This window comes from Leopardus geoffroyi, chromosome A2, assembly GCF_018350155.1.
Source record: "Leopardus geoffroyi isolate Oge1 chromosome A2, O.geoffroyi_Oge1_pat1.0, whole genome shotgun sequence".
Taxonomy (NCBI): Eukaryota; Metazoa; Chordata; class Mammalia; order Carnivora; family Felidae; genus Leopardus; species Leopardus geoffroyi.
In genome coordinates this window covers 78844760-78864432 of record NC_059331.1, presented here as the reverse complement: position 1 = coordinate 78864432, position 19673 = coordinate 78844760, and the positions used below count along the sequence as shown (strand labels likewise).

The window sequence follows — 19673 nt, the reverse complement described above, 5'->3', positions numbered from 1 at the left end:
CAGGTTTTGGTATCAGGGTAATTTGGACTTCATAGAATGAATTTGGAAGTTTTCCTTCCTTTTCTGTTTTTTTTTTTTTTTTTTTGAGTAGTTCGAGAAGAATAGATATTTACTCTTCTTTAAATATTTTGTAGAATTCTCCTGTAAAGCCATCCAGTGCTGGATTTTTGTTTTAGGAGTTTTCAGAATACTGATTCGATTTCTTTGCTGGTTATCATTCTATGCAAATTTTCTATTTATTCCTGTTCCAGTTTTGTGGTTTGTAGGTTTCTAGGAAATTATCCCTATCTTCTAAGTTGTCCAATTTGTTGGCATAAATTTTTTCATAATACTCTTATAATTATTTGTATATCTGTGGTGTTGGTTGTCATTTCTCCTCTTTCGTATGTGGTTTTATTTGAGTCATTTCTCTTTTTTTCTTGATGCATCTGGCTAGAGGTTTATCAATTTCATTGATCTTTTCAAAGAACCAACTCCTAGTTTCATTGCTCTGTTCTATTGTTTTTGTTTTTCTTTCTGTATCATTTATTTCTGCTCTAACCTTTATTATTTCTTTCCTTCTGCTGGTTTAGGGTTTTATGTGTTGTTCTTTTTCAAGCTCCTTTAAGGTGTAAAATTAGGTTGTTTGAGAATTTTCTTGCTTCTTGGGTTCGACCTGTATCGCTATAAACTTCCTTCTTAGAACCACTTTTGCTGCATCCCATAGGTTTTGGACCATAGCATTTTCATTTTCATTTGTTTCCATGTACTTTTTTATTTCTTTTTTTATTTCCTGGCTGACCCAGTCATTGTTTGGTAGCATGTTATTTAATATACATGTATTTGTCACTTTCCAGTATTTTTCTTGTGGTCGACTTCTAGTTTCATTATGTTGTGGTCACAAAAGATGCATGGTGAGACTCTGACGTTCTTTGATTTGTTCAGGCTTGTTTTGTGGCCTGTGTGATCTATTTTGGAGAATGTTCTGTGTGCATTTGAAAAGAATGTGTGTTCTGCTGTTGTGGGGAGTAATGTTATGAATATATCTGTCAAATCCATCTGTTCCAGTGTCATTCAAAGCCATTGTTTCCTTGCTGATTGTCTGTTTAGATGATCTGTCCCTTGATGTAGGTGGGCTTGTTAAAGTCCCCTACTACTGTTGTATTTATTATTGGTTAGTTCCTTTATATTTGTTACTACCTGTTTTATGTATTTGGGTGCTCCTATGTTGAAGCATTAATATTTATAGTATCTTCATGTTGGATTGTTCCCTTTATTATATAGTATCATTCCATGTCTCTTGTTATAGTTTTTAAGTCTAATTTGTCTGATATAAGTATTGCTACTCCAACTTTCTTTTGACATTCATTTGCATGGTAGATGTTGCTCCATTCCCTCACTTTTAATCTGCACGTGTCTTTAGGTGTAAAAGGAGTCTCTTGTAGGCAGGATGTAGATGGGTCTTGTTTTTTTTAATCCATTCTGTCACCCTGTGTCTTTTGATTGGAGTGTTTAGTCCATTTACATTCAAAGTAATTACTGATATGTACTTATTGTCACCTTATTTTTTTGTGGTTCTCAAGATTTTCTCTCATCTTTTGTCTTTCATGGTTTGCTGGTTTTTGTTAATGATGTATTTGGATTCCTTTCTCTTTGTTTCATATTTGAGTGGTTTTTGATGGTTACCTAATGGTTACCATTAGGTTTGTATGTAACCTCTAGCATATAGCAGTCTATATTAAGTTGAAGATTAAGTTTGAACCTATTCTTTACTCCTCCCCACATTTTAGGTATATGTTGTCATGTTTTACTTCCTTTTATCTTGTGAGTTCCTTGACGTTTTAGAGAAATATTCATTTTAATTGCTTTTGTGTTTCCTATTTTTATATTGTCACTTTTAGTCTCTCCTTTCCACTCAGGGTCCCCTTTAATATTTCCTGCAGGACTCGTTTAGTGGTCATGAATTCCTTTAGTCTTTGCTGTCTGGGAAATTCTCTCTCCTATTCTGAACGATAGATAGCCTTGCTTGATATTTTTGGCTGCAGATTTTTCCCAAATAGCACTAGAATATATCATACCATTCCATTTTTGCTTGGTAAGTTTCTGCTGAAAAATCCCTTAATAACCTTACAGGGTTTCCCTTGTAAGTCACTGTCTTATTTTGTCTTGCTGCTTTTACATTTTCTTTATCACTGTATTTTGCCAATTTAATTACAATAGGTCTTTGGATCTGCTTTTGTTGATTTTGGGGGTTTGTGGGGGGAGTCCTCTTTGTCTCCTATACCTGGATATGTTTCCTTCCCTAGGTTAAGTAACTTTTCAGCTATTATTTCTTCAAATACATTTTATTCCCCCCTTTCTCTCTTCTATTTCAGGGACTCTGATAATTTGAGTATTATTTGATGGAGACACTGAGTTCCCTAAATCTATTCTCATTTTGCATAATTCTTTTTTTCTCTTTTGTTCAGCTTGATTACTTTCCATCACTCTGTCTTGTAGTTATTAATTTGTTTATGTTCTTCCAGCCTGCTGCTCATTCCATCAAGCATGTTTCTGAGTTCATTTATTGAGCCCTTTATCTTTGCTGTGTTATTCCTTATCTCTGTGTTAATAGTCTCACTAATGCCTTCCCCTCTTTTCTCAAGTCCAGTGAGGGTTTTTTTAATGATCATTACTTTAAATTCTCTGTTGGGGTGCCCAGTGGCTCAGTCAGTTAAGCGTCCACCTTCAGCTCAGGTCATGATCTCATGGTTTGTGAGTTTGAGTCCTGCGTCGGGCTCTGTGCTGACAGCTCAGAGCCTGCTTGAGGTCATCAGTCTCCCTCCTCTCTACCCCTCCCCCACTCATGCTCTCTCTCAAAAAAAAAAACATTAAAAAAAGAAAAGAAAAATCAGGCATGTTACTTATTAATCTGTTTTGCTTATGGCCTTGTCCCGTTCTTTCATTTGGCACAAGTTTCTGTCTGATTTTGTCTTATCTGTGCTTGCTTCCATACGTCAGGAAAGAACTGCAACTCCTGTTCTTGTTCTCGAGGGTAATGGCTTCATTAAGAAGTGGTCCTGTGGTACCGTCCCATGTGGTGTCCCTGTTCCCCAGGACCTGGCACTTCTGCATGTCTCCCAACGTGTCCTGCCGTGTGCTCGGCTGTCGTGTCCTGGCTACTTTATGCTTCAGGGCAGTCACCTGCAGGGGCTCTTTTTTCCTGTTGTGGGTGGTAAAATTTCATCCCTGGCCTGAATGTGCTGTTTTAGCTTTGGTGCGTGTGAAACAAGACCTCACCACCACCAGAATTGAGACCCTGCGATATTCCCAAGTTGGTAGACACTGTGCACAGTAGGTTGGGGAAGTCCTCTGGGGAAGGAGCCCACCACACTGGGACTCAGGCAGCAGGGCTAGAAAGGTGGTTCCGCTGGGTGTCGGGGCTTGGTGTGATCAAGGTAGGTACGGAGTGTGGGTGCTGCGCTGTTCCTTCAGGTTGCCCTGTGCTTACGCTGAGGGGTGGCAGAGGGAAACGGCCATTCCTTTATCATCAGAAGGGTCTCTCCATGAACCCTGTCTCTTGGAGATGTGCTTGGAGACGAGCAGACACCTCCCCGCTGTGTGCCTCAGGCATGCTTCACATCTGTTTCCATGCTGTAGGTCTGTGGGCTGTTCGCCTGCCTTCTCTGCGACAGCAGCACAGTGCCCTTGGGCTCTGCCTGGGCTCCATCCCAGCCAAGCCTCTGACCTTTAAAACTCTAGGCTTTTAAGCCCTACTGACTGCAAGAACTCATGAAATTTGGCCCCTGTCACTTTTGAAGCCAAGTGCTATGAGCATTCATTTCCCTGTGTCAGTCTGCCTCTAGCCTGTCTCCGCGACCGCAGCTTCCTCCCCACCACAGCAGCCTCGATCCGTTTCTCTCCCAAACCGCGTCTCCCGCTTCCTAACTTCTTCATGATGGCTTCTTCTGTACCTTTAGTTGTGGAGTTTGTTCTGCCAGTCTTCAGGTCAATTTCTGGGGGATTTAGAATGATTTGATACTCATCTCGTTGTATTCATGGGACCCGGCGTACCTAGGGGCCTCCTCCTTCATGCCATCATCCAATCTCTGGGCTCTAATCTACATTTTGATGAAACCCTTTATTTCATGAATATACTGTAATGATTTTTCAAAAAGACAGTAGCATGTGATCATGCTTTGAAAGTTATTCATTAAAAAAAACTTAATAAAAATGTTCTACTTTTTAAACACTTAGTGAAATGTTCAGGGTATTAGCATTATGTAGACATTATAGAAAAGTGTTTGTCTTGGGGCTACTGGTTGGCTCAGTCAAGCATCCAGCTCTTGATTTCGGCTCAGGTCACGATCTCAGTTTGTGAGTTCGAGCCCCACATTGAGCTCTGGCTGTCAGTGCAGAGCCTGCTTGGGATTCTCTCTCTCTCTGTCCCTCCCCACCTTGTGCGCTCTCTCTCTCAAAATAAATCAACTTTTTAAGTGTTCATCTTAATGACATTTATTCAACAAACGTTTGAGTGTGTACTGTGCGCTGAATGCAGGAAGCAGGGATGAATAAAACACCATCCTACACCCTAGGACATAGATCTATGGATTGCAAGTGCTAGTTTAGAAATACACTCAATACTTGTGGAGCCCAGAAGGGCATGTGGAGTAAGGATAGCAGATAAGCAAGTTGTTGAATGCTTCTTGGAGGCATTATCACCTAATCACCTAAAATGTGTTAGCCAGAGGAAGGCATTCTTGGCTAAGAGGTCAGCATGGGCAAAGGCCGAAAATTGTGTATCGTGAATATGTGTGCGTGAATGTAAGGTAGAGCAAGTCAGTGATGCTGGCACAGAAAATTAAAAGCAAAACATGAGGCTATCTGTGTAGCATGGGCCAGATCAGAGAGTTTTGTGGGTTAGGCTGGATTCTGAGCATTATCCTGGAGGCTAGAGGGAGTTTCAAATGTTTTAAACAGGGGACTAAAGCTATTGGATTTTGTTATAAATATACTCTGGTAGTAGAATGGGAGGGAGAGGGTCTGGGATAGGAAAACGCGTTATATTTTTTGTATTGTTTCAGGAAGAGATTTCCAAGTCTGAAATGAGAGTTAGAGGGAAGACATATCATAATATTTAGTATGTAGATCAACAGGACTGTGAGTCTGATCACATGTGGGGTAATGGAGTGGGAAGTCTCATTTGGGTGGGTGGTTGAACCCCCAAATTAGGTAGAAATCCAGGAACATGATAAGTTTGGACCTGCTGTATTTGAGTAGGTCTCTGGGTGGGAATGCATCACAGGTAGAAAAATTCAGAGGTCTGGGCTAGAGATCAATGCATGGAGGCTTTAGTAGATAGGGGATAGCTGAGACCATGAGAATGGCTGAGATCAGCCAAGATGACTGTGGCGATAAATGGGATAGGACATTTAAAAGGTAAGTGTGTGAATAAGAGCCCAGGAAAGAGAAGGGAGACATCATATTACAACAGAGGACAAAGGAGTAGTTTTAAGGAATGAATTATTAGTGGCAAATACAGAAGAGATCCTCTGATAAGATCAGAAGTAAACACACCCAGTTGGCAAGAGGTCACTGTATGAGGGACAATAACCAGAGGGGGGTGGGAAAAGTGAGGCAGTAAATGTGCACAGCTTGAGAACTCTGGATCTGAATGGAAGAAGGGAGCTTAGAGCTGATGTTAACGAGATTTACGTTTCCTAAAAGGATGAAACAGGAACATGTTTGCTCCTGAAGAGGAAGGAATAGAAACTGAGAGGTTGAAGGTAAGAGTTGTTTTTTTCCCCAAGCTTAGAAATCTGCTAGGAATCTTCAGGCTACTCAGGAAGACCGCATCAGAATCAAACTTGTAGCCAGTTCATGCATCAGGACTGTTCATAAGCACAGTAGCTAATCCATCTTCGTTAAAACCTATGCCTTCCCTAAGTTTTAAGTCAAAGAAGTAAGAGCTCAATAGCCAATTACAGGATAAAATAAAATTTGTTGTCAATCAAAGAATGATACTGCTTTTTCTGGGATGAATATAAATCAATATAAACGAAGAGTGTATTTTTCTGTGGAGACTATGCTATAGACTGGCAGAAAAGTGACCTGGCAGCTTATACTACTCACCAAGAGAGCAGCACAAGCCCTGAAAAGTGGTAAAAGTTCCATGTCCCTTATGAATACTAATTAAGTCACCAAGAGTCCTTTGTACCAGTCAAGTGAAGGCTTGGCCACCCATGTGATAGCATACAGGCAAAATTCCTGATCATCAAGGACCCACTTTTTTTTTTTTTTTTATTTATTTATTTTGGGGACAGAGAGAGACAGAGCATGAACGGGGGAGGGGTAGAGAGAGAGGGAGACACAGAATTGGAAACAGGCTCCAGGCTCCAAGCCATCAGCCCAGAGCCTGACGCGGGGCTCGAACTCACGGACCGCGAGATCGTGACCTGGCTGAAGTCGGACGCTTAACCGACTGCGCCACCCAGGCGCCCCAAGGACCCACTTTTATGTTAATTAAAAAAATTTTGGTGAAGTTGGTAATTTGAATGATTCTAAAATTCCTTTCAAGAGCGTATTTCTCTTTGCTGGAATAACCCAAACAAATAATTTAATAAGTTTTAATAGAATGAAGAACTGTGAACCAAATAAAGATGGAGTTTGTCTCTAGGGAACAGATATCTTCAAATAAAACAATAATTTAAAACAAGGTGAGAAGAACCCGAATACGAGAGAGAGGACTGATTTTAATTGGCTGCAGAATGCTTTGGTTGCTTAAAAAAAAAAAAAAAAAAAAAAAAAAAGTAAATCTTCACATTCAAGACAAAACACATTCAAAAATGTATTTAAAGGCTTGAACACTTGGGCCTGTGTCAGTGGAAGGGATGTTTGTAGCAAGCTAATAAAATCAAGACTTTTTAAAATCTAAATTATTCCTTCCCTTCATTCATCAAGTCAACAAATATTGACTGAGGGCCTGGTAAAGGACACCAAACCTTTGGCAATACACAGGTGCTTTTTAATCAGTCTGTACTCGTCCATGCGTGCTCAGACCCTGAGTTCCTCCTCTTGCAGGCTGGCCTGAGTCCGTGGTCTCCTCTGCCCTATCTCTTTGAGGCTCACACCCTTCACTGACGCTGCCTCCTGCTGACCTCCTGGTCCCTTCTCTTCATTCACTGAACATGTCAGTGCCTGACCTAGCTTTCCTCTCTACTTCAACTTCTGCAGTCCTCCTGGATGATTTTAATGTTCACCATCCCACCCAACTGTCCTTTCAGGTTTCCTGTTCTCGTTTGGTCTCATGATCTTCATTTAGCCACTGCAAGATCACACTCCACCATGACCTTGCTCCTCTCTGATCACTAATCCACACATCCTGGTCTGAGACTAGTGTTTCCTGTCCTTCCAAACCTGCTTGTTCCAGCAACTCCCAGCAGCCCAGATCTGTTATCAGACTATCCATCAGGCTCCTTACTGTCTTCCCAATGCTCTGTGTAGCCCTCATGTCCTTACCTATCCACAGGTTAAATATGTAGGACCACAGTTTCAGCAGTTATTCAGTTAGCATCCCTTTGATCAAATTCATCTGGGAAAACAGCAAGTATCTCCATTTTCTCTGTCTGTACCCAGGCATTGGGGTGCTACTATGGAGGGGAACAAAGATCATAACAGGCAAATTAAACTTTAAATTCTCAGTCACCAAATAGGTGGGTCCTCCATACCGTTCTATCATCCTGCTGTACATCTGGTCACTTCATTCTCCACAAAAACCATTTTAAAACCTTTTTCAGAAGTCCAGTCTCCTTTGGTCTCTGACTTTACCGAGGAAACCGAAGCCTGCATGTGCACCTATCCCCTTCTCCTTCTTTCTAGAATAGAAGCACCCCTTCCATGTGAAAGCCAGCCAGTTTCTCCACAGGCGCTTTGGACCCCATCCTCTTCCAACCTTGTATGGAACCCAAAAGCATCACTGATTCCTTTTGGCTCTCTTATCTTCAACTTCTCCCTCTTTCCCGGGTCCTTTTTAGAAAGTAAAGCAGTAGCTAAAACGGGAAAGGGAGACACATTGTTGCTTCATTCTCTCCTTTTCTTGTCCAAAATTCAAAGTTTTGTAAGATAGCTTCTTTCTGCCATGTGCTGCCTCAGCTGCTGTGGAGGGAATGTTTGCAAGCCACTGGTTATTTCCCGGTTAAATTCAGTCGATGCTTTTAATCCCTCACTCTACTTGGTCTCTCAGCAGCATTCCGTACTGTGCCGAAAAACTCCCTTCTTCTTCCTTTACTCCTCCTGGTTTTCCTCTCATCTCTTCGACTACCACTTGTCAGTCTCCTTTGCCTTCTTACCTTCTGCCACTTAACTTTTGTAGAGTTCCTCTGGTTTTTCCCTCAGTTTTCTTTTCCTTGTACTCTACTGCAGGTTGGCATATTTTCTACTTTAAAGGGCCATAAAGTAAAATTATTGGGCTTTGCAGGGTACAAAGTCTGTCTTTAGCAACTTCTCAACTCTGTTATGGTAGCATGAAAGCGGCCATAAACAAGAAATTAGACTAATGGGCATGGCTTATTCCAAAAGCCTCTGTTTACAAAAACAGACGGGCTGGATTTTGCATGTGGTTTGCCAGGCCATATTTTATATGCTTCCTAGTGAGGTACCCTTTCACGTGTCCCCAAATCTGTATATCCAGCTACCTAACATCCACATCTAAGTGTCTCTATAGCATCTCGTGAAAGATCTTAACCTAGAAATTCTGCCCTTTCCCTCCAGATCTGGTCTCTCTCCAGTGTCCTTAATAAGAGGCACTGCCATTCAGATGGTTGCACAAGGCAGAAAATAGAGGAGTACCTAAAAGAGGGTAAGTCTAGAAATGGCCATTATTTGAAGCACAGAGTCAAATTTAACATTTCGCTAATAGAGCTAAACTTTATTTCCATGTTAATTACATGTTTATATTTGATGTTGTATACATATTAGAATTAACATACAACTTGGGAGAAAAGCTGAGCGTTCTCCACTGAATGGGTTAAAAAGGAATGTAAAACTACAAAATACTTGTTTAAGTGCTGAATTCTAAATTATGGCAAACAGAACAATAATTACCTTGCCATTTTTCTCTTTCTGGTTTTCCAAGATGAATTTTGTTATAAAATATTTTTCATAACAATTTATTTCAAGAAAGGAAATAAGGGATTAAAACCATTTGACTTTAAGTATAGAGTACAAATAAAGAGTCTTAACACAGAACTCCTATCTTCTATTTAAAATACAAATACTTCATGATAGTATGAATTGAGAGGGATTAACTGATGTCAACTGCAAATCTAAGGACCTAAGCAAACCCATACATGCCATTTGCTTTTGTCTGGAAGAGTTAGACTGATTTAAAGGTGACACACAGTGGAATCCTACTTGAGAACTATGTTAACCATTTGCTACTGAGAATGGGGATGGCCAAATACTAAGTGTTTAGTGACAGAAATTCAGATTCATTGGTTCCAAGTGGCTAAAAGAATTAATCATTCCACCTCTTCTACAATCTACGGCCATGTACAAGTGTAGATTTTTTTAAAGTAAAACTCCAGCTACTCTGAAACTGCTGAAAGTCCCAGCACACAAAGAATACTGTTTATAGTAGAATTCCCATGTTTAAAGAAAACCAAAATTATGGATCGTTTATCAAAGTTGTTATTTGGTGATAAATATGGTTTTTTTTTTAATTCTCTAACCCCCATCACATCTGGTGAAGAAAGTTGTGTTCTTCTTAATATTACTAATTTTTAGATACATTTAAAAGAATCAGCTTAAAACTATTTTCCACCAGGAATTACAGGATGAAAACTCTTAATAAAATAATGCTTATTCTCATTAAACAAGGGTTTAGAATCATCTGCAAAAACCATGTTCTTTTTAATGATGTTTATAGGAGACATTTAATAGACTTCTACTTCGATTATTCCACTGATAAATACCTTCTCATGTAACTGTTTAGGACAGATGATTTATGGCTTTTCAGTATTTAAAATTTCACATTTAATGTCATGTTAAAGCTTTCAAAAATCAGTCTTCCAAGATGAGATGTTTAAATAAAAGAAAGGATAAAAGAGAGACAAACTCCTTATCAACAAAGCTTCCTCCCTTCCCCGAACTCAACATTTCTCTTATACTTCAAGGCACGCTCCTCTTCTTAGACCCCAGGGGTCAACAAACTTTTTCTGCAAAGGGCCAGGTAATAAACATTTCAGGCTTTGTGGGTCATATGGTCACTATGTAACTACTTGACTTCTGTGCTGCCCTGAGAAAGCAGTCATAGACATAGGTATTTACAAAAATAGCAGTCTGAATTTGGCCTGCAGGCCTTAGTCGGCCTCCTGCCTTAGAACAACAGATATAAATAAAACAGAATCATTAAAAAACCAAACTAAACCAAACCTGGTCTCTAGTCAGATGACTGACTCAGAATCTAGCAGTTAATCACTCTAGAACATTTTGATGTTGAACGCTTTGCTTTGCATGTAGCCAACTTACTATTTTTGGTTAAGACTTTTCTATTCAAACTTATGTCCTCATGCTTTAACTTATCCTCATTTAAGAACCTGCTTATTATTTATGGAGGGATTCAGTTTAATAAATGATGTCCATACAATTTAATATTCAATTTAATTTTTAAAAAAACTTAATGAAAAATATAACAGAATCAAAACATTTAAAATAAGTACACTCACTACCCATTCCAGTAATTCATTTCAGTCATATCAACTATAGAATAGGAAAAATAAATTCCGAAGTGTAATTACTTTAAAATACACTACTTCCACTTTTGTTAATATTTTACATTTATGTATATATTCTGTAGTGGAAGCAGAAATTCTCTCTAAAAACATCTCCTTAAAATCTTGAGGTGCATGTTAGAGCCACAGGCAATATCTGACATATAAAATTGCAGTACAGGCCTTCAAATTTGGCATTTCACTGGTACAATACAATGACTAACATATATAATCACTGTACAGTGCCTAGACATTCCAGTAAGAACCATTATTTTCTTTAATGTAGAATGATTAATACATATTCTACAAGGGGCAGTGAGGTTAGTAATTCTATAGGGTATGTCCTGACATAACTTTCAAATTGTACAATAACACAAACAACTCTGTTAAGGCCATGTTTTATTTGCTGATTAATGGACAAAAGGCAATGTAATTTATTTTCAAGTATTTTCTTGAAAGTCTGTGCTCATAAAAATCATGAAAAGTTGGAAAGACTGTTAAATCACTGAAACTTTAAATATATCTTACACAATCTTGTTTGTACAAAAATACAAGTTAAATATAAACATAAAGCAATCAATGATAATTTTATGCAAATCTGTTTTATGTGATCTTCAGTTATATATAAAAGTTTCTGGGTTCGGTTATTTGTGAAAAGATCAATACCAGATAGAATTACTATCTATTGGCAAAGGGCCCTAAAAAGCTTACTTATCATTAATCTTTTACATGGTTAAGTGCATTTCCTAATTTGAGATCACCTAAACACTGGAAAAAAACAAAAAATGAAAGGGCAGTATGTCCATAAACCAACAAATAATTTGGCTGTAATGTATCATAAAACACAAAGAAACCCCCACATCTGTACAATAAACATGATTACATACTCACACGCCAGTGCACACGTGCATGTATGCACGTGTACACACACACGCAGGCGAGCACGCACACCCAGTCATAAACCCTAATGAGGCGCTACTTCCAGTTCGATATTCAGCTCTGCATTTTTTCTGATTTCATCAAATGAATAGCTTTTTGTCACCTTCCCATTCTTGAAGACAGTATGGAGAAGATCCTGCACAAATATAATAAGACTAAAATGTAACCGTTATATCAGACGATCGAGCAAAAGAAGTTAAGGCTTTGAGGAGTCAGACTCACTAGTCAAATACAGAGATGTTTGATGGCATTCAAATTATGAATGTTTACACGCAGTGCTGGTGGAGCAGGCGGAAAGCACGGCACTATCTAAAATGGCTATGTAGAAATATTTAGCTTTTATATAAAGCAACGATCTAAATATTCGTAAAAGTTTTCCTTGAAGGGAAAAGACGAAAACGGTAGCTGATCCTTCTCTTTATTTTTCCAGGTGGAAGATGCTTATTGCTTGGTTGCCCAGAAGAATCATGGCTGTTGCTGATAATTATGACTGACAGTGAGCAAGGAAAGCCTGCCAGGCCTTCCCTTGTTCCTAGACAACAGACTCAACACTGATTAAACTTATAACCCTGGAATTTAATTTCCTAGTCACTGAGTTTTGGACTTAGAACAACAACAACAAAAAAAACCTAAAAAAACAAGAAACCAAACCAGAAACAGAAGTAAGTATTGGCTTCTTGATGAATGCTCAAGGACGGATTTAAAAACTTGGTGTATATTACAGAAGTTACTGATACACATAATCCATTTGATCGATGCAAGGGTAACAACAGTCAACTGAGAAGACTGAATTCCTTTTGGAGTCTGAGAAAGCCACTTTCGACTCCCTAAGGAATTGTCTGCCCTTGGTTTCCTCTGAAAAATCGACAGATGTAATCTGTTGTGCCTAAGTTTTCCATCAAGATTGAGGTGCATAACCTTTTCTTTTATAAAGTTAAATATCATCAAGCATCAAGGAATGGTGGTTCCTATTCTTAAAATGCCTAGATGATTATAACTGATTACTGCCTCAGATGTTCTAGGGTGTCATTTACATACTCTTGAAATCAATGCATTTTAAAGCCATAGTTGGGACTTTGTCTACACTGACTTTATCAGTCCATCTGGACACACTCATTCGGCAAACTCTCAGTAGCTACAAGAGTTCAGTGAAGGCTACTTAACGACCTGAACAACAGGCTATATTGAAAAGTTTGTTTAGGAACTTATTTTTCATTAAATACAGTAAAATGTTCAGTTCTAGCTCAAAACTTAGTATCACATATACCATAAGTAGAATATCTGAAATGGTATAAAGAATCTACAGTGATAAATTAGTGTTTTATGTTTGGAGCAGTTTTCCTCTAAAAATGAGTTTTTTCAATCCAGCGGCTAAAATCCATTTTGTAGCTTCTGAGTTTACAAATATAAGTGTATTTTTTATGTTAAAGAGCATCAGATCATATGGACCACTTAAGCACACTATAAACTTTTCCAGTTTGGTTGACTTGAATCAGAAAACTTGGTTTAATGTAGGTTTCACCTATCATTATTATTATTATTATGTAATCAGAATCCAGTCATAATGTTTTCACATCTTATATTAAGATAACATAATCTGCTTTTGTAGCCCAGAATTGCTGTGAGAAGCACAGGAGACTACAGAAAACCATCTCAACTGGATTCTGTTAAGTTTTTAAAAAATGGGATTATCTTTCAACACCTTAGAATTTGGATAGCCCTTCCTTTATTAAATTACCAGTTTTACAACATAAATAGCTTCCTTTAAGTATTTTTAGCCGTTCCTTTTCAGAAAGGACTGGCTGCCAAGTTGGCACTAACAGTACGGTGGAGTACACGAGGGCTTGCTGAAGTTCATCAGCCACTACCCTGCTGCCCACTGTGTAGATGAACTTTTGCTTTTTTATGAAATGTCCTAGTTTGTCACCCACTGTATGCACAGTTCTTATTTATGATCTAGCCCCTTCTTGGTTTTCATCTTATTTTGGTTGCTAGGTTAGCAACACACACGTTTTACAGCAAAAGTACTTTGTCCTTCAAGAAAAAAACATTCTGGAGATACTTTAAAAATGCAACGTAAGAGCCCGCTTTCATAATATGGAAAATCAGCAAAGATAACATACATGACCATATTCCTCAAGGTCTCCTTTTCCTTCCTCAAGTGTAACAAAATTCCCTGCTGGTGTCCTATGTAAAGATAATCGGCCCTTTTTGGATCTTTTGTTGGGATCAGCAACGGGGTCCTTGAAGACATTAATCTGGAAGAAAGAGAAATAAAAGACTAATCAGAAATGTTATTCCCATTAAAGAACAAAGTTTATACATAATTTATATATAAACCTAAGGCACTTCATTGGTATAACTAAATGAATCCACATCGGACTTTTAGAAACAGAACTCTAGCCTCTGTTGGAAGACAGAGTCCTCTGTTAGGGAAAAGGGTTATGAACAAAATTGAAGTCTTGAATATCCTAACATTCCAGTATAGCACATGCAGGCTACTGGGAAAAGAAAACAAAAAAAACTATGTCAACTGTATTATATAATCTGTGGCAAGGGAACTAAGATTTTTACTAAGGTAAAGGCTTCCATTCCATACTCCATAACTTTTCCTTTTGTTACCTTTTACTTTATTCCTTGTTACTATGAAAAGCAAAGACCTAGAGAACCTGAGGAGAACACAAGGTTTGTTTAAAGAGCAGAAAGGTAGGAGGCCAACATAATAGAAGCAAGGAGTGATGGTCTGGTGGAGAAGCACATGATCAACCCCAGAAGGTTCCAAAGACAGAGGTGAGGAAAGCAAGGAACCAACCCAGAACCCAGGTGTTCTGAAGAATTCTTAATATCTCCCACTCCCACCTTTGGATCCATAGAGTCTCAAGAGCCTACGAAGACCCTTGTTGTTCAGCTGCCTGAAACAGGCAGCTTGGGGTCCCGTTCTAAGGCTATTAAAACAGGATTCTGGTATCACAACTCCCACTCCATGCTCCACCTTCCTAAAACACTGATGGTGCTTACACACCTGCTTATCTTTCATATATGATGGCTGGGTTAGCTGACATTCCCCTTCAAAATGGTAAACTTTTTGACTCTAATACTGAACGAGTAGGCAATGACTGGCTTGCATTACTTCTCAAATAATCAGCTTCTTTTTCCTCCTTTCTCCAAGTCATGTCATTTTTTTTTTTACCTAAGATCTCTTTTCTTTCCTTGCTTTGAGTCAAGGTCAGTGGTACCTGACAACGTAGTTTAGGACATATCCTTTGACTACTGCATTCAGTAACTGCATTCTACCTGACACATAAAGAAGGTACTAACACAAGAGTAAAAGTTGAAGGACATACCCCAAGGCCATTGGTTACAACATAGCTACACTTGAAGGAACAATTCAACAGATCTCTTGTTAACTTCTGTAGCAAAGCTCCACCAGAACCGAAAGCAATGTTTTCAATACTCCATTTTTTTTGCTTCATGCCTTCTACAATCTAGAAGATCAAAAAACACTAAGTAATTTGAAAAAAGGAAGGAGGTTATTTCCCCTGGGTCATAGTGATGAATAAAGTAAAACATCCTGGAGCCATTTTATAACACCATACACAGTGAAGAGTAAGGCCTACAGAGTTATAGTCCACATTTTCTCTTTTAAAAGACCTACCCACCTTCAAAAATGCCAGGCTGAGGTGTAAGTGCAGAAGGAGGATTTCATTCAGAGCTCCTGAATTTGTTGTGTTGTCACTGTGGCTGTGGTTAGGGTCGGGGGAATGAGGGAAATGAGGGAATGAGAAGTAACTGGTGATAAGACACGTAAGGTCTTGTGCCGGAAATCTACATGAACACAAATGTGTTGACAGCTGCCAGGGAGACAGCGGAGGACCACTCGTGTGTTTGCTTAGGAGAGCTGGGTTGTGTACGGGGTGACCTCCTGGGGGTATGGCTGTGGAGTCAAGGATTCACCTGGTGAATTGTGTCTAACACAAAAGAGATTTTTGCCTCTTTACTGAAATAAGTGGATTCATTCTGGTACACAAAAACCCCAGAGTGGGGTTATACCATCAACTTCATGACATGTCACAGGGAAGACTGACCATGAAGAGCCAAGTTCAAAAGTGAGGCTGACAATGAGAGAAGTCTGAAGTTAAACAGATTTTTCATTGTGTCAAAATTAAGGCATCTACTATATGTAGGAAGCAAAACCATACAGTTCCTTTTCCTACTTCGGAAAACTTATTTTGAGCCCCCTCCAGGATGAAGAAAGCAGGTATTACCCTTTATGTAAACCAACACACAAGTGCATCTGCATTAACACAAACTGGCACTGGTGAAACCTTGGTCAGGGATGAATAAAGAGTACCTGTCTCAATATTTAACTCCTTGTTCGTAAAGTTAAAAAAAAAAAAGTTCAAGTTTTAAGCTGAGTCTCAACTTAAAAAAATGCACTTGCATTCTCAGCATTTAAAAAAAAAAAAAAAAAAAGGAAAGGAAACTTTGGTTTTTAAAGGGAAGTTCAAATACCTGACTGAACCACCTGACTTTTAAAGAGCTGAATGCCAGGTCTGAGCCATGAGAAGAGCTAATGGGTTTTCTGACAATGGCACAGGTCCCTGCCCATGATGTTTCATCTGAAAGAGGGAGAAATGTGGGTGACAGCACCTGCTAAACCTGCTAAAATGCAGGTATGGGTAACAGTTCTTAACTGATGATGAGGTAAGAAACCCTTACGTTAGCTAAGGAGACAACAGCTATTAAAAAAATGCCCGCTGAGATTTCTGTACTTAGGTCTTCCTCCTCATTGCAGACGTTATGCCTTCCTTCCTTCTCACATGGAAGCCCCTAATGTCCCAACACCAAATCACTTAGAGGAGTTTGGGGAGTTTCCACTTTTCTTAGGTAAAGCGGTTTGGGAGAGCTGGGTGGAAAAAACCTCATTTCTGTAATTGCAAGAGATCTATTCCAGAAACCTCATTCTGGAACTTTACATGCACATCACCACAGAAACACAGTTTGTTATATGCAATAGTTCTTTCTTTTATATGGATCTTTTGGAACACAAACTATTTACACTTTGAATACTGCCCTTACTCTCACCACACCAAATTCTTGCAAACAGAAAAATCCTTTAATAACTTGTGTTATGAAAATGGATACCATCTGAGGCTGATAGACGTTAAAATATCAGTGGTTTTACGATAGTAGTCTAAATTATAATATCAAATGATAACCTTAATTTTTATGGAGTATTTTAGGTATTTGTTAAAATGAAATAATAGCTCTTTAAAAGCTTATTTGGGGGAAAAAGAGGCAAAAGTTTTAAGATACTAGAACACTGTTTGGCTAAATCTAACAGTAACAGTGATGACAGTTAATGTTTAGAAGAGGTGATAAACCATTTTATACTTTTTAAGAAAGCATACATTAATACCATTCAGGTTTTATAATAAATTGTCAAGTATGTGCAGCTCCATTCCAATAAAACACACCTACTTAAGCAGTGTCAAAATGTTTTGTTTTATATACAAGGAAATGTTGTTTGGCATTTTGTTTCATGGTGACGCTTCTTCAGGCTCATCAAGGGTGCCCAATTAAGGACAGAGAGTAGTTAAGTGTGGTATGGCTGATACACCTAGACCTTAACTCACTAGTACAGCTGCCTGTTGAAACATGGGTTTGTTTGCACCAGTCCACTTACATACACAGATTTTTTTTGATAAATACAGTATAGTACTATAAATGTATTTTCTCTTCCTTACAATTTTCTTAATATTTTACCTAATATTTTTTCTAATAAAATATCTATTATATAATATATAATTATATAAAAGAAATATTTCTTTTGTCTAGCTTACTAGGAATACAGTATATAATAATACAGTACATAATACATATATACATGTTAATCGACTATTGATGTTATTGTAAGGCTTCTGGTCAATGGCATTCTTCTAGGAGTTAAGTTTTGGTAGAGTCAAAAGTTATACATGGATTTTTTGACTGTGTGGGATACAGGGGAGTGTCCATGACCCTAACCCCTGTGCTATTCAAGGGTCAACTGCGTTTATTACAAACTTTAAGCAATTAACAGAAAAGACATATGCTATCATTAACATTTATGAAAAGAATCACAACTATGTTTAAATCATTAATGTGCTATTTATCAAACCAATAAAGAGCTTAATTATAAGGGTTGCCTTATTGGAACTTTAATATAAAACACATACCTCTTGTAGAGTATTAATATCTACTCCATCCCCTTGAATAATTCTAAGATAAGGTGGTAGCAACTTGTAGCCCTTTGAGTTCTCAGTAATAGGGAACTTCTTACCCAGAATATCCAAAACCTGTAGGGGAAAATACACATACAACACAAAATAACAAACTCAAAGAAAGTGTGAAAAGGTTTCAAAGTTAAAAAAAAAAAAAAAAAAAAAAAAAAGGACTTTGCTGGGGCGCCTGGGTGGCTCAGTCCCAACTCTTGGTTTCTGCTCCGGTCATGATCTCATGGTTCATGAGACTGACCCCACATCTGGAGAGAGAGTAATATTTACCATAGGGTTTTCACAGAGATTATATGACATAGCTTAAGTAAAGCACCTAACACATCAAATAACTTGTTCTTATTAATGATTTTTGAAGAAGGCAAACCAAGTCCTGAACACTAAAAAAACAAAACAACAATGCTCTACTGAGGATCAACAGTATCTCTAAAGAATCACTACCTGAAAAGTATTTTTGAATTCTTTTTATTCCACATCACCTTCCACATATTTCTTTTGCACTAAAAACTTCAAAGGTATAGCAATGACTTGTAGTAAAGAAAAAACACAAACTTGGTAACCAAAGCACAGGATTAATACTATTAATTTTCAAGGTAAGCAGAAAATATCTGTTCAACAGTATTATCTATTCGACAGTATATAAATAACCCAGAACTGTGGGTATCCTTTTTCTGTTATTAATGTGTGGCCTTGGACAAATTTATTACTCTCCCTGAGCTCCAACTCTAAAATAAGGGGCCTGGTCCAGAAATGGTCCAGAAATGGTTCTGAAATGCCATGTGCATAAATGAAACTACAACAGTATTGATACAGTGGGTCCACAGGCATTTTAATAATCAAGTTATGTATTAAAATTTACCTTTAATACAGTGTCCAGAGGATTTCCAGAATCAGGTCTGATTATTAGTGGTGCCTCTGTACTTCTTGACAGTATTAAATGTCTTAGATCTTCACCCCATATTTTTTCACATGCGTTGTAAATGTCATAGCTATCGCTGACCACAGATACAGGCACTGATGAAAACTGTGTTACTATATGTTCAAAAGCATCTTTTTCACGGTCTTTCCCCCAAGCTGTTATGGTACTAGAAAACAAAATGAAAATACAGATTTACTTAGGCAGACACATTATCTATTCCTAAATCATATCTGATGTACTATATACTTCTAATACCATCAACACTGCAAAGGTGAGATTTAGTTTACTGAATGCATGTAATAAGGATCATCGACTATTTGGGCCAAACCACCCCTTGGTTGATGTTTAATACTATAAGGAATCTTATTCCTGTCTCATAGTTATTTTAACTCCTATTTTCAACCAACTTTTTGTTTTTGTTTTTTTTGTATTCCTGAACCTACTCATTTAAAATCAGTTAACTAGGGGGTGCTTGGCTGGCACAGTTGGAAGCCTACAACTCTTGATCTCAGGGTTGTGAGTTTGAGCCCCACGCTGGATGTAGAGTTCACTTAAAAAATATAATAAAATTAGTTGACTAAAACAAGCAGCTACTGAATGCACTCTGTACATTATGCCAAGATGTGAGAAACAATGAACACATACTCCCATTATTTTGCTACGTAACGCAAGGACTTGCTCCCTTCTGTGAGCTTTCAAAACCATATACCAATAATCGCAGGGACATACACTAGTCTTTTTTATCTTTAAAACTCTTATACTTAAAGGCAACTACTTAGGCAGTTATTTATACTATACCATACATACATACAGCCA

General features: G+C 38.1%; 1 protein-coding gene and 1 long non-coding RNA gene across 2 annotated transcripts in view; one reads left to right on the top strand and one right to left on the bottom strand.

The window, feature by feature from the left end:
- Positions 1-3303: 3303 nt before the first annotated feature.
- Positions 3304-12615, top strand: LOC123606316. Its single transcript, XR_006716225.1, has 3 exons — positions 3304-3416; positions 8728-8815; positions 12097-12615. It is a non-coding gene; the product is annotated as an uncharacterized LOC123606316 (long non-coding RNA).
- The window catches only part of NAMPT (nicotinamide phosphoribosyltransferase), a 39078-nt gene continuing 28261 nt past the window's right edge, over positions 8857-19673 (bottom strand). The window contains exons 7-11 of the mRNA XM_045494470.1: positions 18798-19023; positions 17882-18001; positions 15011-15151; positions 13790-13924; positions 8857-11802 (exon numbers count right to left, since the gene is read on the bottom strand). Coding sequence (XP_045350426.1) covers positions 11692-11802; positions 13790-13924; positions 15011-15151; positions 17882-18001; positions 18798-19023 — 733 coding nt within the window. The 3' untranslated portion in view covers positions 8857-11691. The remainder of the gene's footprint in view (positions 11803-13789; positions 13925-15010; positions 15152-17881; positions 18002-18797; positions 19024-19673) is intronic.